The 24,269-nt window shown below is 35.7% G+C and overlaps 1 protein-coding gene across 1 annotated transcript in view; it reads right to left on the bottom strand.

Annotated features, from left to right (window-relative positions):
- The window catches only part of LOC150077499 (succinate dehydrogenase assembly factor 2-B, mitochondrial-like), a 52,034-nt gene extending 29,112 nt beyond the window's left edge, over positions 1–22,922 (bottom strand). The window contains exons 1-2 of the mRNA XM_090386285.1: positions 22,817–22,922; positions 3,813–3,994 (exon numbers count right to left, since the gene is read on the bottom strand). Of these exons, the coding sequence (XP_090242411.1) occupies positions 3,813–3,994; positions 22,817–22,840 (206 nt within the window). The 5' untranslated portion in view covers positions 22,841–22,922. The remainder of the gene's footprint in view (positions 1–3,812; positions 3,995–22,816) is intronic.
- Positions 22,923–24,269: the final 1,347 nt, after the last annotated feature.

Raw genomic sequence — 24,269 nt, 5'->3', positions numbered from 1 at the left:
CACCTAAATTACTATACATTAAGGTGATGTTTTGAGTATCTTACCGATACCCATCATCAGACCATGCTGCTGACAGACCCCTCTTTTTACATGATATCCTGTCGATTTGTCAACAAGGGACTCATTTGAGAAGAATTTCAACTAAGAGTCATCCCTAGTTAAAGCAGTCTGTGAAATGTCTACAAATCAATTTTTAATAAGGGACTCAGATAATCCCCAAAAATTTAACAAGTGACTCAAACAAGCTCCTCTAACACACCCCTGATTATGCCTAAAGTGATTTGTCAGATACTTGAGTGCAGCAGAGGTAGGGGCTATAGCCCACCCCTTACAATCAAATTAACCTGGAAGTATTTCACAATATGAGATGTTACAATAATGATGCCAATGTACAACTTTAGTTTGCCTAAAAAATTCAACTATACAGTAATAACACAAATGCACTAATTAATGCCATGGTTTGAATTTTACATAGTTTGAGGCCTCCTGCCCTAAATTATTAAATTTTCTGTTTATACTTTGGGACGACCAAAAGGTCAGAGGAGTTTACAAGAAACAGCACCGTATTCAGCAGTCACGGGCTTCAACCCCGCTCAAGGCACGTGTACTTATGCACCCGCACGCCTGACCACTAGGCTACGGCAGCCTATGCCATTAGTGGTCTCATATTGTGCAAATAAGTCACAACTTGGTTGTTGCTGGTTATACCTCTGGGCACCTACTTGCCCACTGATGAGAGGCCAACAAGCTTTAGGTTCACTGGACCTTATGTCATATTCAGATGAAATTTTTGAATTTGACGTTAAAATTCAACTAAGTGTAACCATTTAGATTTACAATTTTTAAATTTAAATTTTGCTTAATCAAATCCTTTTTTTCTCAATAAAAAGGTTGTTCCTTATCTTCAGTTTAGTGTAAAAACAACCATTTTACTTCTGAAATGAACATAAATTGATTTTATCTAAAGAAATCAAAATAATAATATAATGGTTGTAATGTGAGGAATCATGGTACAACTGCAATTGTACAGCTGGTTCAGACAAACACACACATACTGAAGGGAAAACATACATCATTTGATTTTTTAATCAAATAAAATCAGCTTACATTCATTTTAGAAGTACATTCATGACATTTTTTGACTAAACCAATGATGGGATACAACTTTCCCAATCAGAAAAAAAGCAGCTGATTAGGCAAAAATTTTAAATTTATAAATCGAATTATAAGCGGTAACACTTAGTCTAATTTTAACATCAAATTCAAAAATTTCAGCCCAAACATAGCAAAAAAATTCCAAAATAAATGCCCTAAACTTAAAAATAAGTGAACTAGACCACAGGGTTTTTAACTGAAATAAAGAGTATACAACTGACTAAAGGTGACAACATCTGCAGGACAATACATCAGAATGAAGCAGTACAGAGTAAAGTGAGTAAAAGCTTTTGTAATGTATAAGAATAGAGAATGAATTAAATGACCCTTATTCAATTAACACAACTGAAATTTGAAAAAAAAAAAAAAAGTGCCAAAAAATTGGAACATGTTCATCTGTAGGGCATTACAGTGGGAGCAACTGATGATGTTATCATTAGCAATTAAATGGGAAGTGTTCAAAGAATTAATCATAGAAGCTATTAGGCATTCCATACCAACTAAGAAATACTTTTCAAGGTATATGCCTAAATGGATGTCAGATGAAATGATGAAACTCGTGGCAGAAAAGAAAAATGCATGGGATGCATACTGGGCAATGCAGAAGCCTAGGGTAGAAATAAATTAGTCTATAATCAAGTCACAAAGGAGCTCAGGCAAGTGAAGGCAGATTATGAAAAATCTTTGGTGAAGGTTGCAAAGAAAAAAATCAGACTTCTTTACTTATGTAAAGAACTAAAAGGAAGGCGATGAATCAAAATTGATCCACTCGATATCGATGGTTTGATTGGTGATGATACTGTTCAGGTTGCTGAAAAACTGAATGGGTATTTTGCATTTACATTCACACATGAGGAATTCTTTAGGGAAGGGGAGGCCGGAAGTTTATCACTCTAATAGGGAGATAAATGATTTTGTAAGAACTGAGAGGAAAGGGGAAGAGAAAGTGTTGAAGTTAAACATAAGAAAGGTGCTTAGGGTGGTCAGATTTACCCAATTATCTTAAGGGAGACAGCCAAGGAAGTAAGGAAACCCTTAGCCATAATTATGAGAGAGTCTTTCTTGCATTCTTAGATTCAGAAGGCCCCCATGGACTGGAGATGTGTGAATCTATCCCCAATTCACAAAAGGGGATCAAAGGGTGGCATGAGTAATTAGACTTGTTAGTTTAACTTTTCTTCCAGGAAAAATAATGGAGTCACTGGTAAAAGAAGTAATGCAGGATCATCTAGACAAGGCCTCAATTTATACTTCAGACACAGCAAGGATTTGTTAAGGGGAAATCTTGTTTGATCAATTTGATTGGATACCATGATGTGATCACAAAGAAACTGGATGCAAAAAAATAATTCTGATATTATATGCTTGGATTTCAGGAAAGCTTTTGATACTGTTGCATATTAAAAGAGTGGTTTACAAACTGGAGCAGTGTGGAATTAAGGACAATTGCTGCTATAAATAAAAGAATGGGAGAAGACAAAGAGCATGATAATCAATGGACATTGTTCTTTGTGGACTAATGTTATTAATGGAGTCCCCCCCCAGGGTTTTCAGTGTTGGCCCATTGTTATTTTCTATATTTATCAATGATACTGATGAAAGCATATCAGGCTTAATGTCCAAATTTGCAGATGATACAAAGGTTGCCAGAGTGGTTAATGACAGTAATGATGGTATGCTACTGCAACAGGATCTAGAAAAGTTAGGCAAATGGGCTGAGAAATGGCAATTGAAGTTTAACATTGATAAATGCAAAGTACTGCACATCTGTAGCAGTAACCCCCAGAGTAACATACACAACTGTGTATACTCACAATACTGCAAAATGAAAAATACCTGGGGGTAATTGTGCAGTTCTCTCAACAATGCAGATAGGCTGTTAGGCCAACTCATGAGGTTTTGTCAATGATATACAGCAATTTTGCTAGCAGGAATAAGGAGGTGATTATCCCACTGTATAAGGCAATGGTCAGGTAACATATTGAGTACTGCATAAAAGTCTGTAGGCCTTATTTTAGGAAGTATGTGGACCTGCTGGAATGAGTATAGAGAAGGGCAACTAGATTGGTTAGGAGAACAAAGAGGTGCTTTTACCAAGAAAGGTTTCAGTTCTGCAAATTGCAGCCTAGGCACCTGCGAGATGATCTGATTGAGGTGTTTAAGGCTTTGACTGGCTTGGGCAAGCTCAATGGTTATGGAAGTCTTCCTCTTACTCAGATCACACATCGGGGGGGGAGGGGGTACAAATTCAAATTGAGGAAGGATGGTTGCAGAATAGATGTGAAGCAGTTTTCCATTATCAACTTCCATCTGTTATTGTGGAAGTTGATAGCTTAAATAAATTCAAGGAAGAACTATACAAATACTGGAGGGAATGAATAGGTGAAATGGTAAGGTGTTTTTTTTTTTTTTTTGCTGATGCTGTATAAGTTTGCTTTCTTGAATCATTTTTCACTGTTAATGCTAACCCAAACTGAAATCTGTAGTAAAAGGATGTAGGTATGCATTCAAATTCTAGATTTCAGTTTAAAAGGCTGTAGAAATAATATTAATAATTTGATTGTGTCATTAATTACAGGAATCAGATTGGCATGTGTTGGTCATTACAGGAATCAGATTTATCTCCATAGTTTGAGAAAATACCACTAACAACTCACCTAAGAATTAGATCATTCTCCAGCATACCTCTCTTCCTACTCTGATATAATAGCCTTGCTCTCTTGACAGTTACTGATTCATTAGGTTTTAAAGGATAGAAAGGAATAGGAGGCTCACTACTACAGCTGCCATTTTTAGTTCCTGAAATCCACAGATTCTTACTCAAGGCAGGAAAAAAAATCTAAGAAAAAAGAAATTCCAATATATGAAACAGACATGAAAATATTACATTTTAAATATTTAGAGTTATATAATTAAATATAACAGTTCAATTTAGGACAAACACTTCATGCTACAAGAGATCTATAAAACATAATTATACAAGGAAGGCATAGCCTCAATTTGTACGCAGCATTGCTACTAAGTATATCAATCTCAGATCATGGAAGCCCTTCAACATAAATTACCCTTGATATCATACTATGGCACTGTAAAGAGAAAGCACTGCTCCAACAGAAACGAATATCGATATACAGTAAACCCCCCGCTATTCGGCGGGGTTACGTTACTGAGAAATGCCGCGAATACCGAAAACGCAAATACTGAGTTATGGCTCCCATAGTAATAAAGGGGTTCCGTTCCAAAGTATGAAATATATAAGAAAAACTAGTCTAAAATTTTGTCTATGTATGTATTATATGTACCTTCATAATATGACTATGTACATAGACAGTACATAGTGAAATGCAAGCATATGGCATCGAAATGAAAATAAGAAACAATTTAATATTAAATGTAATATTTATTAGAAATTTCAAACAAATCTTTCAAACCAGCATCTTTGCTAGCTAAAAAACTTATCGCGCCAGTGCTATCACCAGTTTCGCTAAAGTGTTGATAAAGGAGTTTTGCCTTTTCACGAATGATGAGTGAACTTAACGGAATTTTGTTTTGAGTTCGGTCTTCTATCTACAGATTTAAAGCCTTTTCCGTTTTTTCTAATTTAACATCACGAGTTACAGAGCAAATTTTTGAAGCAATTAGCGCGTTTTCAGGGACACTACAGTGGATTTTTTTCTTCCGATTTCTAGATTGATTGTACCGTTGACTCATTGATTTTATGTTTTGCCACTGAGAAGACACTTTCACCATTAGAAATTTTGTCTAATAACTCAATTTTATTTGCTAATGTCATCACCTTCTTTCATCTTTTCACATTTCCCTTGTTATTCTTAGCCATATTTTTGTACGGGTTAGAAAGAACTTGTCCACAATAAAGTCACTTTCTTCCATTAACACACTCGAAAAAGTATGTTTTACACTGCAAAACGGTAGATTTATCACTTTTGTAAGCATATCAATTTATAAATTGATAAATTTATAAGCATATAAATTAAACGCAAACGACGAAACCTTCCATGACAAGCGCATAACACATACTGAACAAGGATTAGCGAGAAACATCCACGTCGGGGTTTTGTCACCCCTCTTCCCCAACCACTGAGCGCTGTTTTGACCGGGTAGGTTTCATTTTATATTAAATCAGTGACCGCGAATAGCGGGGATTTACTGTACTTCGTGTGTTCCTTTTTATCAGTAAATAAAATGTAATACACAAAAAACACAATATGAATCTGTTTTTTTGTGTATTAAATTTATCTAGAGCACTTCTTATCATTGACATCTGTTGTGCAGAAGAAATAAGATGATAAACTGATTTCTTTGATGTGAAAAGTTTAAAAATGCTGTCCAAAATGTATTTTGGTAGCCTGAATAAAAACGTCGCAAATAACATTCAATTATAAGTATACATTTTACTTGCGGGAAAAAAAAACAAAAAAAAAACACAGAAGTCAACTTTGTTCTTTTGTAGTTTACACACCCTTGATGCAAACTTGAGCACATGAATACTAAAGCTTTTATGTTATATAAATATGCAGTGCTACATTGGATAAAATATGGCAAACTTTTCTACCTTAACCATTTTTTTGCTGATCAAAGTGTTTTTCAACTGCAAACTCATTAATGAAATCAAGCAGCAATGTAGTCCTAGTATTCTTTATGAGGCACAAGGTGTGAAAAAAACTACAAAACAATTTGAAAGTACTGTAAAACTGAAATTACTATTATCATTACAGAACAACTCATATTGGTTGTTAGTAAATTCTTGAATTTTCAATTATTTATAAGAAATTAATAGTGACTGAAACTGAAATTCAATTTTCAAGTTAAATGAAAATGCAAGGTACCTTTCTACAGGGTACAATAAAATTTCTTGGAATCGCATGCTAAACATAATTAAGCCTAGAGACACCTGCACACACTCAAGTACAGGCAATATAACACGGTATTTCTACAACAAGGTTTCGCTCTAACTTGATTGATAAAGTGCGGCAATCCTTGCACAACATGGTACTTTTATTATAATATGGTTTCGCTCTAACATGGTAATTTTGAGCTTTTGTGCAGGGAAAAACTGCTACTATGTTGGATGTCATTTTTCAACATTTCCATTCTTTTTTGTGAATCCCCGCTTTCTAATCACTAATCATTACACACACAAAAAAAAAAAAAAAAAAAATGAGAAATCCCCGTATTTTACTTTGTTGGGAAATCCCGGTGTTAGGTTCTGTGCTATTGAATTTGTGGAAAAACCTAGATTTCAAAGTTTTAGTACTATTGGATAACATGCCAGGCCATCCAAAAGATTTGATCTAAATGTTGAAGTAATGCTCCTACAACCAGTACAACTTCTTTAATTAGATCAAGGCATTATATCTACCTTTGAAACTCATTACATCACAAAATCGTTACAACTGATTTTGGAAAAAATTGATTCTGAATTGAAATGATAGAAAATTGAAGTGATGGAGGCATGGAAACATTTTGTGGACTATATCAGAATCATAGCTTTATTGCTCAAAGTAAAACAGTCAACATTAAATGCGTGTTGGAAAAATGTACGGCCAGAGTCAGTTCATTCAGGAAATATAGTTTAACCAACAGAAAATGGAATCCGTGCGATAGTAGAACTTGCTAAGTCTGTAGGAGGGGAAGGTTTTGATGATATGACCACAGAAGCCCTCGCGAGTAGCAGTTCGTAGAATCACCATCATCCCCACACTGGGTGGAAAAGACCTAAGTTCGAATCCTGTTGATGTGGGAGGAATTTTTATGAGTCTTTTTCACAACATGGCTGAGTTAGTCAGTTTCAGGCAAGGGTAGCATGGCTTTTTCTTCCAGAAAAATAGAAAATCAACCTCAGAACACATGCAATTTGAACACAGACAATAGTCGCTGATTATTGTATAAAAAAAAAAAAATACGATTACTGAAGACATTCAAGAATTACTAGTAGAAAAGAGGCTGGCGAAGTGGATTTGGTGGAAATGGCATCGGAGGCAAATCAAATCAATTAAGAGGATGACATCGCAGATGAAAATTCTGAACTTCCAAATTTTACTCTAAAAAGTATACAGAAAGGAATAAAGTTAGTTGAGCAATTAGAATCTTATTTATTACATTAAATTTTAAAGGAACCTAACTACCATGTTATACGAGGGTTATCTGTACTCTCCTTGAGCAGTAATGCACTTCTGTCACCATTGGTACAATTGCTGGTAGCAGTTCCAGAACTGTCCCAGCTGGATAACACAAAGAGTATCTTGAATTGTACCTATAACCTCTTGTTTCCCCCCCCCTTCTTTAAACGAAAATGTTTCTTTTTCACAAAATGAAAAAATTCGCATGCTTCAGACGAGCAAGGATGATGTGGTAACAACAGCATTGTGTTTAACAAGCCCTTATTGCGTGTGAAATGGGAGGAGTGTGTGCAACAACTTCTGATCTTTTGTATAAACTGTCTGTCTATGTACCTTTCCTTACTCATGGTGGCACCTTGAGTAATGTATTCACAATGCATAAAACCACAATACCCCCCCCCCTTCATTTTTTTTTTTTTTAATGATGAATGAGACAATTACCAAGTCAATTATTCATGCTCTGTTAGTGAGTCATAGCAAAAATGCCAATACTAATCTACAGCAAGGATTGATTCTAGGAACAATTGATCATTGATCAATTTGTGGCAATCTCATAACAATGAGATTGCCACAAATTTTCATCTGCTCATTGAAATTAAAATTCCATGACAGCTTGAACCAGCTGAACTGCATAATTGTGTGACTGATAAGTCCCTGATTTCGAATTTTTCATTTTGAAACGTGAATATTTTAAACAAGTACAGGGCACTACTGGGAAAAAAGTTATGAGTTTGGAATGATTATGAAATTATCTGCAATTCTGCTGAGAAGCAATAGGAAGGAGTATATGTTCAGAGCCTTGTCAATCAATTCAGCCCTGGAGAGATGGTGCAAAGCTCGTAGGGTAGGATTTTTCTCAGAGTCGTCTGTGCTAGTTAACACAGAAGAGACTGTTTTTACAGGGATGGATACACTTAAATAGAAGGGGTGCAAGAATATTTCCTGATTCTATTCAGGCAGTGATTGGTGGGTTGGAAAACTGCTAGCTTGGGTGGGGATAAACAGACCAACAGATTAACTAGAGTCACAGGCAGGGGTGAGAGTGCTTCTACTAAAAAATGCTCAGCCTGGAAAGCATTATATTGGGGATTTCAAGCCCTGCTGTTGGTTCATCATGGACCAAGTAAATACATGGGCTGTGTTAGGGTAACTAATGGTAAGAACAGGTGCATGTATACTTATTGTACACTAGTGCCAGAAGCATAGTAAATAAATTTGATGAATCTGAAGTGCTGATTAAGTCATCAAATGTAGATGCAAGGATATCGGAGACATGGTGCCATTCAGACATAAGGGATGAAGAATTTGAATATGAGGAGTACGATGTGTATAGAAAAGACAGGACAGGAGGGAGGGGTTATGATCTTAATTAAGAAGCATATTAAATCTAAGGAAGTGCATCCAGTCGAGTTGAGCCAGTTTGGTGTGACATAAGCATGGGGAAAACAAAAATCAGAATAGGATGTGTTATAGACCTAATGACCATAAGAAACAACAATACAGAGAAATAAAGTTGGTAAGTAAATCAGAATCTCTTATAATAGGGGATATTAACTTTCCAGATACCGGAACTTGAAGGTTGGTCACGCACGAACAAGCAAACTCCTGTGGATTTACTGGATGACTGTTTATTACAGCAGCATGTTCAAGAGGCAATAAGAGGAAGCAATGCTCTTGAGCTGGTAATCAGTAGTGATTCTTCATGCATTAAGAATCTACAGGTAAAGGACCTACTGGGTGGCAGTGATCACAGTGTACTGACATGGGATTTACTTAAAGTAAACCACTGTCAAAGGTTAAGGGAAGAGCATTTGCTGCTGTACAGGTGACTACCAGAGCCATGCCGAGGGCGAGGCGAACGAGGCTCTTGCCTCAGATTAGAAGCTGAAAGGGGCACCAAAAGAAAGATTAAATAATTGCCAACATTTTCAATTTTATGTTTTTATTATTATAATCCATTTATCATCTTGCTTTTGCAAGACGAAAATCTTTGTTGTGCCACTGTACAGATACCGAGCTCTGTGTGCCAGTGCTATCTGGGGGCACCACCAATGGTTGTCATTTTTATAACTTCAATTACTTGCGTCCCGGCAGAGTTATTGTTGACGCCGTCAAGCATAAATGCTCTACCCCTACGGAAGATATGCAATTTAATTACGAGGGAAGCATTTGGGTATATTTGAAATTAATTAAATACAATAAATTTATTTGATAAATTAAAATTTGTTTTCTAGTAAAAATAGCATAAAAAAAAACTTAGTGGTGGTGAATGCAGGAAAAAGCAATTTTTGTCATCCTTTTATTTTTATTAAAATGTGCACCAGAAATGTATTTTAAATGTTTTTTTTTTTTTTTTTTTATTAATTTTTTTTTTTTTTTTAGGGTAGCTCGCAATTTTTCATTCTTGCCTCAGGTACTAAAATGGTTCGGCACGGCCCTGGTGACTACAGTGCTCCCAGACACTTTTTAAATTCTATGCAGTTGTACCAACAGTAAATTCCAAATGGGACGCATTCAGTAAAATAATAATAGAAGCTACTAGGCTTTTCATACCAACTAAGAAATACTGTTCAAGGTGTCAGGATACAGTGATGGGGCTTGTGGCAGAGAAGAAAAATGTGTGGAATATATATATATTATCGGGTGATACAGAAGGCCAGGGTAGATATAAACTAGTCTGTAATCAAGTCACAAAGGAGGTTAGGTAAGCTAAGTCAGATTACAGTAAGTCTTTGACAAAGAATGCAAAGGACAGCAGCAAAAAACGTCTATGCTTATATTAACAACAGAAGGAGGGCATTGAATCACATTGTGCCATTTGATGTCAATGGTTTAACTGTTAATGACACTTCTCAAGTTAATCGCAAAATGAATAGGTATTTTGCATCTACATTCACACATGCGTAATTCTTTAGGGCAAGGAATGCCATAAGTTAATCAAAATCTAACAGGGTGCCAAATGAATTAGTAACTGAGAGGAAAGCAGAAGAGAATTCACTGAAGCTAAATGTAAAAAAGGCACCTCGGATGTATGCGGATCTATTCAGTTATATTAAAGGAAGCAGCAAAGGAGGTAAGCAAATCCTTAGCCATAATTATGAGAGCATTTTTGGATTTGAGAGAGGTCCCTATGGACTGGAGATGTGCAAATGTATCCACAATTCACAAAGAAGAAAGAAGGATCAAAAGGTGACATGAGTAATTACAGATAAGTCAGCTTAACTTCTGTTTCAGGAAAAATAATACAGTTACTGGTTAAAGAAGTAATGCAGGACCAGCTAGACAGGAAGGTAGTTATACTGCAGTCACAGCATGAATTTAGTAAGTGGCAATCTTGTCTGATCAATCTGACTGGATACTATGAAACAGTAACAAAAGGAAATGGATGCAAAACATAATTATGATATTACATACTTGGATTTCAAAAAGCTTGTGATACTGTTGTACATAAAAGATTGTTGTATAATTTGGAGCAGTGTGGTATTAAGGGCTGCTCTGGAAAAAAGGACAGATGAGTGGGGGAATACAGAGTGGTTATTAATGGAAGCTGTTCTCTTCATGGATGAATGTTATTAGTCTCCCTGGGTTCAGTGCTGGACCCATTGTTGTTTTTTATATTTATTAATGATATTGATGAAAGTACATTAGGCTTAACATCTAAATTTGCAGATGATACAAAGGTTGCCAGGGTGATTAATGACATTAATCAGGGTAAGCTACTGCAACAAGATCTAAAAAAAAAATTTGAGACGTGGGTTAAAAAATGCAAGGTACTGATAGCAGTAATCCCAAATTAATGTACCAACTATGTGGTACTATACTCAGGGTAGTGAGTAATGAAAAATACCTGGGGAAGTAATTGTGTAGTCAGATATGAAGTTCTGCGTGCAGTGCAGACAGGTTACAAAGACAGCTCATAGGATTTTATCAATGATATATAAGAACTCTGCTAACAGGGATAAGGAGGTGATCATCCCACTGTACAAGACAATATTCAGGCCACATCTTGAGTACTGCATACAGGTCTGGAGGCTTCATTTTAGGAAGGATGTTGATCTGCTGGAACCAGTGCTGAGAAGGGCAATGAGATTGGTGAAGAGAACAAAAGATTGGTCTTATCAAGAAAGGCTTCAGTTCTACAAATTTCTGTGAGGCGATCTGACAGATGTTTAAGGTCTTGAATGGATTGAGAAGCTCAATGCTGATGGCATTCTTGCTCAGACTACACAAGAGGAGGCATAAATTCAAACTAGGAAGGATGGTTACAGGACAACTGTGCAGGAGTTTGTCCTCAGCCAGCAGGTGGTTGATTGTTGGAACAAACTTCCATCTGTTTATAAGTGAGTAGTTTTAATAAATTCAATGAAAAACTAGAAAAATTATTAGAGGGAATGACTGGGTGATTTGGGAATTTTTTATTTTTTCTGGCCGATGCTTTATAAGCTTGCTTTGTTGCATTATTTGCCACTACTAATACTAAACAAACCATTAAATGAAATGCAAAAATCAAAGTCATATTTGTAATCAAAATAGCAAAATTCATAAAGAAACACCAAGATATGCAGAAGAAAAACAAACTTTTTGAAAATTTGTTACATATTGTAATAAAAAAAAACATGCAAAAATAATAGCTGTAGCTGTACTTTCATCATTAATGATTAAAATGGTTAATTCATGATTAATATGAAAACAACAGCACACATGTACTCTACCACGATGAAACTTAAATGATGCCTAAACATGGCAGATGCATGTCATCATATAATAATTAGATAAATATGTTCCACGCTAATATGTTAATTCTGAAAATATAAGGATCTCTGAAAAAATGTTTATTATTAGGAAAGGCCATAACTTTTGAATAAATGTATAATTAACATTAATTTCTTAGCATATCAGGTGAAATGAAAGAGATTACTTCAATTATTTTTATCTTTAACTTTGGAAAACCAGGAACTGTTGTTGCAAATATGTTATCCTTAACAAAACTTCACAAGAAAAAAATCAGGCAGAGCATGTCAGGTGACCAAGGTTCACCATGACAAATTCAGCAATTCGGGAAAATGCACTGTGTTTAATTACAGCAAATATCAATGAGGCAGGGCCCCATCTTATTGTAGGAGGGTGGGAACATGTGGCTGATATGCCTCCAGTCATTGAAGCACATAATTCTATAAAAGTTCCACACAGATTGTTCAATTAACTGATTTGCAGAGGGAAAAAATTGATCAACAATCTGATCATGCCCACACTACACACACACTGACCTTTTGGACTATCACACATTTTTTTTTTCTTTTTTTTTTATAGGCACAATATGGCCTTAGCAGCCATTGTGCCATTAAACAACATACCGACAACATTTTTTTATGCATCCCTATGTGAGTTTTCAGATCCCCATATGTGAACATTGAGGATTTACATGTCTTGAAATCTCAAATGATGCTTCATCAGAAAAACTCACAGGAAACTGTTGTCTTCTTCAACTGCTACACTATGGTTGCTAAGAATTCACATGCTTGTCTGTTTGTCGGTAATAACTTTGAAGTTTGGCATAAGAAAGACACCTGGGGTGGATGGGATCTATCCAGTTATATTAAAGGTGGCAGCAAAGGAAGTAAGAAAACCCTTAGCCATAATTATGAGAGCATCATTGAACTCAGGGGAACTCCCCACAGCCTGGAGATGTGCAAATGTATCTCCAATATGAGTAATTACAGACCTGTTATTAGTTACAGAACTTCTGTTCTGAGTAAAATAATGGAATCGCTGGTTAAAGAAGCACTACAGGATCATCTAGACAAGACTGCAGCAATAATTCAGACACAGCATGAGTTTGTTAAGGGGAAGTCTTGTCTGACCAATTTGATTGGATACTATGATGTTGTCACAAAGAAACTGGATGCAACAAATAATTTTGATACCATATACTTGGATTTCAGGAAAGCTTTTAATACTGTTGCACAGAGAAAACTACTGTACAAATTGGAGCAGTACGGCATTAAGGGCAAGTTGCCACAATGGATAAAAGGATGGTTGAGTGAGAAAAGACACAGTGGTAATCAATGGACACTGCTTTTCATGGACTAATGTTCTTAGTGGAGTCCCCCAGAGTTCAGTGTTGGGCCCATTGTTGTTTTGTATATTTATCAAAGATATTGATGAAGGTAAATCAAGCTTAATGTTGAAGTTTTCAGATGATACAAAGGTTGATAGGGTGTTTGTTAATGAATGACAGCCCAAAACAGGCTTGAACTTTATAGGCTAATAATCAAACCCATTTATGAAAGACATTACATACTTTTTATTTTACTTTTCATTACATACTTTTTATTTCAGAATTTGAAATTCTCCTAAAACATGTTGAATTGACTTTCTTGAGCTTCACTGGACAATATTGTGTCAAATGTGTGTCTCCTGAACTTTGACAGGCATTCAAGGCATCAGCTACCATTATTACACAATAAACTAGTTTTCTTAAACTTTTCCATAATAGGTTGTAAAACTTGATTGATCATTTCTAAACATCGAACAATAAGTAACTGAATCTCAATCAGTGACTAGTTTGATATGAATTCATGACATGGAAAACAAAACTTTTTAAGTTATTCTTCATGATGGTGAAAACTGCATCTATTAATTCGTATCATTGGCATCAGTTGAGGCATGTGATGCAAGAAAGCAAGCTTATTTATACAGCATCAGCCAAAAAAAAAAAAAAAAAAAAACCCCTTCCCAATTCACCCATCCAGTCAATCCAAATGTTTGTCGAGTTCAGCCTTAAATTCATTTAAGCTATCAACTACCACAACAGATAGATATCTGTTCCAGCAATCAACTATCGCTGGCTAAAGGCAAATTTGCACTCATCTATTCTACAACAGTCTTACCTCAATTTGAATCTATGCACTCTCAGGTTCTTAATCTGAGCAAGCAGAAGTATCCCATCAGCACTGAGCCTGCTCAAACCATTCAAGGCCTTATACACCTCAATCAGATCACCTCACAGGTGCCTAGTCTCTAGATGCTGCAAATTGCAGAACTTAAGGCTTTCTTTGTAAGTGCACCCTTTTGTTCCTCTCACCAGTCTTATTGACCTTCTCTGTACTCGTTCTAGCAACTCTACATCCTTCCTAAAATGAGACCTCCAGACCCTACAAAATGATAATCACCTCGTCTCTGCTAGCAAAATTCTTATATATCACTGACAAAACTCCATGACCTGCTCTGGCAGCTCATCTGCATTGCTAAGAGAATTTCATATCTGACTGTAACAATTACCACCAGGTCTTTTTCATTCTCCACTTCCATGAGTGTAGTACCACACATTTGGTACGTTTCTCTTTGATTACTGCTATTCATTTGCAGTACTTTGCATTTGCCAATGTTAAACCTCAATTGCCATTTCTCAGCCCATCTGCCTAACTTTTCTAGATCCTGTTGTAGTAGCATACTGTCTTTACTGTCATTAACAACCCTGCCAACTTTTGTATCATCTGCAAACTTCGATACTAAGCCTGATATACCTTCATCAATATCATTGATAAATATACAAAACAACAGTGGGCCCAACACCACACCCTGTGGAACTCCACTAATAACATTAGTCCACGAAGAACAGCACCCACTGATTTCCACCCTCTGCCATCTCCCACTCAACCATTGCAGCAACTTGCCCTTAATGTCATACCGCTCCAATTTGTACAGCAGTCTTCCATGTGCAACAGTATCAAAAGCTTTCCTGAAATCAAAGTATATGATATCAAAATTATTTTTCGCATCCGGTTCCTTTGTGACCACATCGTAGTATCTAATCAAATTGTTCGGACAAGACTTCCCCTTAACAAACCCATGCTGTGTCTGAACTATTACTGCACTCTTGTCCAGGTGATAGTGCATCACCTCTTTAACCAGAGACTCCATTATTTTTCTTGGAACAGAAGTTAAACTAACAGGTCTCTAATTATTTGCGTCACATTTTGCACCCCTTTGTGAATTTGGGCTGTATTTGCATATCTCCAGTCCATGGGGACTCCCCTGTCTCTTAGGATGCTCCCATAATTATGGCTAAAGGTTTGCTTGCTTCTTTTAATATAACTGGATAGATTCCATCCACCCCAGGTGCCTTTTTTATGTTTAACTTCAAAAATTTCTCCTCCACCTTGCTCTCAGTTATTACAAAATCACTTAGCTCCCTGTTAAGAGTTTGAAAAACTTCTGGCATTCCCCTTCTTGAATAACTCCTCACGTGTCAAATACCCATTCAGTTTATCAGCTACTTGAGCAGGATAATCAATAGTCGAACCATCTATGTGATTCATCCCCTTCCTTCTACAGTTTACATAAGTAAAGAACTCTTTGCTGTTTTTATTTGCATCCTTTGTCAAAGATTTCTCGTAATCTGCCTAATCTCCTTTGTGACTTGATTACAGACTAGCTTATATCTGAATTAGGCTTCTGTGTCACCTGATAATTTATATGCATACCATGAATTTTTCTTCTCTGCCACGAGCCTCATTAATTCATCTGACATCCATTTAGGCCTGAGCCCTGAACAGTATTTCTTAGTTGTCACTGGTGCACATGGTATGAAAAGCCTAGTAGACTCCAAGATTAAGTCCCTGAAGGCTTCCCATTTAGAATTTACCGTTGGTAACATCATTAGTTGATCCCACTGTATAAAATTTAAAAACTGTCTGAAACCACTGTAGTCACCTTTACGAAAACAAAAACCCTTTCCTTTACCCTTGATAGTAGTTACACTTTTAAGTAAATCCTATATCAGTACACTGTAATCACTGTCACCTACCGGTTCCTTTATCTGCAAATTCTTAATGCATGAATAATCACTGCTGATAATCAGATCAAGAGTATTACTCCTTCTGATTTCCTCTCAAACATGTTGCTGTAGAAAACAATCCTCCAATAAATCCACAAAAGTTTTGCTAGTGTGCGAGTGACCAACCAACAAGTTCCAGTCAATATCTGGAAAGTTAAAATACCCCCCATTACAAGACATTCTGATTTACAGGCCCACTATTTTTCTGCACAACTGTTCGTTGTACTTATTAGAGACATTAGGCCTATAACACACTCCAACTTTCATTTTCTTTTTCCCAGTGTTTCTGTCACACCAAACAGACTCAACATTGCACTGTCCACCCATGTCAATTGGATGCACTTCCTTAGATTTTATGTTTCTTAACTAATAGCATAACCCCCCTCCTCCCTTCCTACCCTGTCTATCCTTTCCGTACACACTGTACTCCCCAAATTACAATTCTGCACTGCTTATATCTGTGTGAAACCATGTTTCTGATATCCTAACAGTATCTGCCTTCGATGTCTTGATCAGCACTTCAAATTCAAATTTTACTATACTTCTAGCACTGGTGTACATGCATATATACTTGCATGCTCTAACACAGCCCATGTATTTACTCGTTCCCAGCAGCTCTTGAAATCCCCAGCAACATGCTCTCTATGCTGCTGCTCATTAGAATAGAAGCAGTGCAAGAATCACTTTCTCCTCTGCCTGTGGCTACTGTTAATCTTTTAGTCTGTGAATCCCCCCCCAAGCTAGCAGTTTTCCGACCCACCTAACACTGCATCGATAGCATCAGTAAATATTCGTGCATCCTTTCTATTTAAGTGTATCCCATTCCTATAGAAGCAGTCTCTCCTGTTAGCAAGCACAGACCACGCTGAAAAAAATTGTACCCTGTGAGCCTTGCACAATCTCTCCAGAGCCGAATTGATTGACAAGGCTCTCATCACATACTCCCTCCTATCATGTCTGGACAGAATTGCAGACACTTTCAAATTTAACCCTAACTCGTACTTTTTTCAGCATTGACCTGTACTTGTTAAGCAAATCTTCAGATCTCTTACTCTTAAGGTCATTAGTGCCAACACGTACAATAATGTCACCTTTTGTACCTTTAAAAGATGATATCTACCCTACAACATCATCAACTTTCGCCCCTGGCAGACATACCCTGGTCCTCACTCCTTTCCCTTGAATGCACATAAAGATGCTGGACTAACTGCATTGTCATTGCAAAGATCTACAACATCAGAAAAACTGTGAGAATAAGTTAATCCATCTGTCCACATGTAATAACTGGACTTCTATTGCATACTGTTGTAACCCACCTCCTAATGGCATGGATGGATACTGGGGAGCAGAACTCCAGGTGATCAGTGCTCCCCAGTAGCTAAATGGCTAGAAATTAAACAAAACGACACAATACAGACACAACGCAAACATACATACTCATTTCTGACCATTTTACAGAGTTGCATAATCATCACAGCATACCACTGAAAAGTTGAACTAACATTTAGGAAAGCTCTACATAAGACACAACACATGTACCTGTCCATATTTCATATCAGATCAAAAGTTATGGATTAATAATAAAGGATTTTTTCCTGACATTCTATATTTTTAAAGTGCCAAATGCTTTCAGGCAATTAAATATGCATAGTTCTGAAGTCCTAGAGGAATCAATTAAAGTTTTATGTTAATTCTAAATACATTGCATATTTCCTAAACTGTAGTAACTTTAGGGATACATGTATAAAAAATACTGCAAAAAAATAATTTTTTGCAGTATTTTTATATTTAACTTAAGTATAGTTAAAATACGGTGCATATAGGTCTCTGTAAGCTTTCAAAGTTGCATCATCCTTACACCAACAACAATATAGTTCCAAAGCTTATTCATTAAATGTCAGGTGTCTCGGCCAACTCCAGGAAACTTCTTTATCTGTTGTCAGGGCACCCACCTAATACTTTTGGTGATTGTGTTGTCTTAGTCACTAAACTAACATGACCAAGAAAAAGGAGAGTAATCACCTTGCAATGGGTACTAAATATTAACACTTAATTTGAATAATTAAAATTACTTTTAATCTTAAGTTTCATTTACATGAAATATTACTGAATTACTTAATAATAAAAAAAATACAAACTGAAACGTTGTGGATAACTGCCTTCATAAAGTTATTGCACATTTTAATATGGATGTGGTAGCATGGGAGAAAAAGTACTCCCCCAAATTTATTTGTTATGAAAGCATTTGTTTACCAAAATTTCTGTTCTTGTCTCACTCAGAATGCTTACTCACCATTTTCTTCTACACATGAATGTCAAAACCACTTATGATTTATTGTGTATTCTGTAGAAAGTTTTCTTTGCATATGTTTAGTTTTTGATAGAAATTCTCCTATACTGCCACTAACGCTGGTGAAAAATTTACTTGTTTACTCTATCTCTCTAGTTTGTCATGATTTCAGTGCCTAATTAGAAAATCATGAAAAAGAAATTATAAAACTAAAGTTTCTGGGTTTGGCTTAGGTCCAAGAATATGAAGTTCAGAGCCATTTTGAAAAAATTACTTCAAAAGCTTTCTACGAGAAACAGCATCCAAATAAGTTTAAAATGACAAAAAAAAAAAAAAAAAAAAAAAATCAGAAATCTTTATAGAGAAAAATAATAAATCATACATGATGATGAGAACCATATCAATCAATTTGATCCTGGACAGACTGCACAAAACTCACAGGATACAACTTTCTTCGGCATTGTCTGTGCTTGTTAACATAAGAGGCTGTTTTTATAGATATGTGATACACCGGAACAGAAGGGTTGCAAGAGTGCATGAATTTTTTGATGCTGTTAAGTGAATGTTAGGTGAATGTTAGGTTCAGTGAACAACATAAGCAGAGGTGAAATTGATTCTAGTTAGACATGTAGTGGTCTGGGAAGGTGGTGGGAGAGGTGGGATCCATATGGGATTAGCAATTATATGAGGCTACAGTTACTAGAAACAAATGGCCATACATCTACTTGCTTATACACTAATGTTAAGAGTGCAATAAATAAATGTGATGAATTTGAATTATTGATTAAGACTGGTTCTCAGAGTGTCAGCTGTGACTTGCGTGGATGGAAGGTCACAATTTAATTTAAATTTTGCATCAGGCATGGCAATCGAACAAAGTTAGCAAACTAGCTCTTCCTTCCATTAAAAATTACAGTTTTAAATATTATTATTTTGGTATTTCTAATGAAACAGCTTTATTTTATATAGTTCAATATATGATATATAGATTAAAATTTAATTATTAGTATTGCCAATATGATGCAAGGAAGAAAGACTTATACAGCACCAAAAATGGTATATTAAAAGTACTATATTTATTTCTTCACAAATCTAACCAAAATAAAGTTAGTTTTAACCAAAAGAGTTAGTTTTATTTATGGAAGAGAGGGGTAGTATATATTTATTTATCATTTCATATCACGGTATCACAAAGTTTGAGAACTGAATTAAGTAATCATTACAGTAGTATCAGAGTATTAAGTAATCATTACAGTAGTAATCATTACAGTAGTATGGTGTCACTCTGATAATGGGGATGCAGAATTTGAACATGGTGAGTACAGTGCATACAGAATAGAACTGGTATGCCAAGAGAAAATATGCTGCTGGTTAAGAAGTGCATGGATTCTAAAACAGTGCAACCAGTAGGCACAGGTTGTACTATTTTAAATGTATGTACATCTACTATTTTGAGTAAGTCAGGTGTGACATAAGCACTGGAAAAATAATGAGTAGAAGTATGTTGTAGGCAAAATGCCTGTGACAAGTACAGGCAAAATGACACCTCACTCAGTAAAAGAACATTTCTGGACTTAATATATTAGTGGTGGAAAATGATGCAAGTGTATGGAAAATCAAAAAAAAAAAAATTAATAAAAACACATCTTCCCACATCACTTGTCCATCCCCTCTAATAATCTGTCTAGCTCCTCCTTAAATTTATTCAAAACTATCCACTTCCACAAAATCAGATTAGAGATTTCCTCAATCAATTACTCTGGCTAACATTAAAATTTCACACCTTTATCATACAACTATTCATTTTCAATTTAAATATATGTCCCTTTATGTGTGTCATCTGAGAAGAAGTAAGAAAGCCATTTAGTTTACTCAACTTCCTTAAAGTTAAAAAATAAAATAATGTCTCAATGTAGGTGCCTAGTTTTCATGCACTGAAATTACAAAACTGAAGTTATTCTTGTAAAAGTAAACTTTTGCATTCCCAACTGTTCTTTTCTGCACTTGTTCTAACACATCCTTCCTAAAATGAGGCTGCCAGACATGTATGCAGCACGCAAAATGCAGTCCACCCACTTGTCTCTGCTGGCAACATTCCAATATAATAAATGAATTGCTGATGATTGCTTTTTATACCAAAAAGTTAGAGAGGATACAAGGGAAAGCAAGTCCTGATCTGATTATTCATTGTATATCAACATTCTTCAAATAAAGAAACTACTAAGTACCAGTGATTGTGGTGTATCGGTGTGAGATTTATTCACAGATAACTAAGGCTAAGGTAAAGAAAGCCAACACGAGAACCATGAGAAACTTCAGGAAACTTTTACCGGTCAAAAGTGTTTCCCGGTACCACAGCTTCTCTCTGCATTCACGGTAAACATATGGTGCATGTTATTGGTAGAGGCAGCAGAAGTCGATAACGATGTATTGATTAGTTTTTTTCTTATTATTAAAAGCAGATTATCAGAGTTCATGAGTGGGCTGAAATTTACTTATGGGTATACTCTCCAGACTGCCTCAGTCTTAGGGCATTTATCCCCCCTTCCCACTGTTTTAACCACATACGAAAACCACATCTACAGACGGTGCGTGTTATTGGTAGTTGCAGTAGAAGTCTTTTCCTATCGGGTTAAAACAGTAGGAAAGGGGTTAAACACCCTAAGACTAAGGCAGTCTGGAGGTGTATTTGTAAGTAAATTTCAGCCGCAATGGCATTATATTCACGAACTCCAATAATCTGCTTTTAATAATGAGAAAAAACTAATCAATACATCGTTATCGACTTCTACTGCCATTACCGATATTTATGATCAATTCTTCTCAGTGGAACCAACTTATGTTAAAATAACTATGACGTAGAGCATATGACGCTTTTTATACCAATTAATAACGTTCCAGGTCTAGACCAAAATGGATGTCAGATGAAATGATACATTTAATGTTAGGGAAGAAAAATGCATGAGATTATTCTAACTTGTTAAGAGACATGGAATCGCACAGTAAGTTCATATTAGAAGTGGTCCTCATTATCCAAGGATAAATGGGACCAAAATCCTATGCAAAATGTAATGAAAATAAAGTCTAACTGAAATCTGAAAACAATAAATGATACTAAAATAATGGTAAACAAGTTTAATAAGTACATACTACTTTTTAATATTTAAGTAGGTTATACTTGAGATTATTGGTACACCTCCATACTTCGGCAAGAAAGAGAAGAAGAATGCAGAATGTGGCCAACGACCAGTTTTTTGCTTGAATCCCTACTGAAGTCGTGTAAAAACATAACCTTTTTTCACTAAACAAAAATGACTAATTGAATACAAAGAAAACTCGCCTCAATCACAGAACTTGACCAGACAATCACTCCGTTCTTCGGCTATGCCTGCGATGCACCCATAAAATGGAGTATAGCCAAAAATAATTCCCCAAAATTGAAGCATAAATAATGTCTTCAAAACATTTATAATTCTGTGATCCGTAGGTTGCATTACAGATGTCATATATGGTGGTCAGATCGCTTTCATAACATTAGGTTACAAGATGGTAGTGTTCAGAACGTGAGTAGCAGCACTATCTAATATGACAAATCCTGGAATCAGCTTTCACATTCACAATGTTTCCTTACTTTGGTACTAAAAATTCAATAAACCAGTCACAAAAGATTTGTTTCATTATCCATGCTTTATACTGTGATTTCCATGTTAGTGGTAACTAAGCTTTTGGATTGTTCCTCAATGCTCCAGGATTTTCACTCCTTTTGGGTAGCAAAGGCTTGAATTTTCTGTCACCATTTACTGCCACAAACAAGTAGAATGAGTCTACCTTTCTATTATTTCAAACCAGGTTTGGCGTAAAAAAAAAAAAAAAAACCCTATCTTTGATATGTATGTTCTTGATGACGGTAGCATTCATTTCCAGGATAGCCCAGCTTCATCAACAGCGAAAGTTTATTTTGGTCGCTATCCAGACAACTTAACCCTGTTGCGGTAGGAAGCTAGAATAAAAGGATTGAGCAAAAATGTGGCGTAGTTTTTTTTTTTTTTTTTTTCCTCCTTCTTCGTCTACTTTGGCTGATGCTGTAAAGCTTGCTTCTTTGCATCATCTTGCCAATATCAGTACCTCTTAATTTCTACCACTGCAGTGAATTTATTTTAAGTTCTGAATTTGTGAATCGCTCTATTCACTAGATGCTACTCCAGTTTTTTCTTTTTTTAATGGCAGTTCACATCTGCCGCTCAAATCTCACAACATTATTCAAATACATTTTTGTGCGACATTGCAGGTGAAATGTTTCTTTACTGGAACAAATCCATTTGACAGTATTATACAGTTTTCTAGCAATTACGAATGCAATTTTATTTAATTAAGTAAAATAAAAATACAGACCTTAAAACTTCTACATGAAAACATTGCAGAAAATTCAGTACTGTGTAAACGCTAGATACCACGAGAGGTCTCGATAGGCAGTAAAATGCTGAATATAAAAATAATAATAATATCATAATAAAGAAGCATAATAGTCAGGCAACTCATCGTGAAAGCTATTTCTGTTTGTTTGTTACTGGGTTTTAGGCGCATCAGCGACTAAGGCCATATTGAGCCGTATATATTGTCTATAAACTGGGTATGTTCTGTGGTCGATTTTCTGTTTGCTGGACTAAAAACACGAGTTTCCGGGAGAAAAGATCAGGCTACCCTCGCCTGAAATCGATTAATTACTAGCACTATAACATGTGGTCTACTAGATGCTATAGTGGATGCTAAAAATACGATATATGAATAAATATGAAAAATACGAATGGGTTAAAAACACAAAATTATGTGCTAAATGATTTTTTAAAAAGACTACATATTAGCTTAAATAGAATTAGTACAGTCGATTCCGGTTATTTGGGACACATCGGGACTAGTGCATTTTGGCTCGATTAAGCGGCTGCTCCTATTTAGTTTCACGTAAATACTGTAGTTAAAAATACAATGTACCCCCCCCCCCCTTTACAATTCACTTTACGATGTATAGTAAGCGCTGGTCATTGTCATCATGTTTGTGAATTGAATTTTAATTCTATTAAACAGCGATTCTAATTAGCGAAAATAAGAGGAATGTTATCCACAGCCTATAGAAGTAAAGATATATTAAGCACAAATTTACCCTTTATTACCTTACCAATTAAAAAATTAAATGTTACGTGAAATTTGGAAGAATATACGTGATAATCGGAATAATTAATACGTATGTATGTAATATGTACATACTAAACTAGTTGACATTTCCGTTCACTGACATTTGTGGGCGGAGGTTAAAATTTAAAACAATCAGTAACAAAGAACACAGCACACACAAATTTCAAGTAACGCAATACGCGCAAGTGAGAACGGAGTAACGAGTTACAAAGCTTTAAAAATAGGAATGAAGAGAAGATCTGAAAATTAATTTTTTTATATAATTGAAGATTCCATGGAAGTGTAAACACATTTTGTCATAATAACCCACAGAATTCCAGCTGTCGGTATTATCGCAAATTGAATAAGATCGAGTTTACTATCCGTTTATGATAGGTTGCACTAAAAGAAAAGCCCAATAAACAGGTGACTGCTAATTGTTTTTATTGATTTATGGTTGTGACCTCCAGAAATCCGACCGTACCATGTAGTTCGGTCGGAGACAATCGTAGGGTAATCTCCAGTGCTGGTCTCCTGCCCCGATTAAACAACATTTTGTCCCAATTAAGCGAAGTAAACCCTGGCTATTTTCTCAATTGGACTCTGTTTTTTAAGATTTGTCCCAAATAACTGGAATCCACTGTATTAGCAATGTCCACATGGTGCAAGGGAGCCT

Source organism: Mastigoproctus giganteus, chromosome 12 (genome assembly GCF_048544385.1).
Source record: "Mastigoproctus giganteus isolate SK-2022 chromosome 12, ASM4854438v1, whole genome shotgun sequence".
NCBI lineage: Eukaryota > Metazoa > Arthropoda > Arachnida > Uropygi > Thelyphonidae > Mastigoproctus > Mastigoproctus giganteus.
This window is presented reverse-complemented; position numbering and strand designations above follow the sequence as displayed.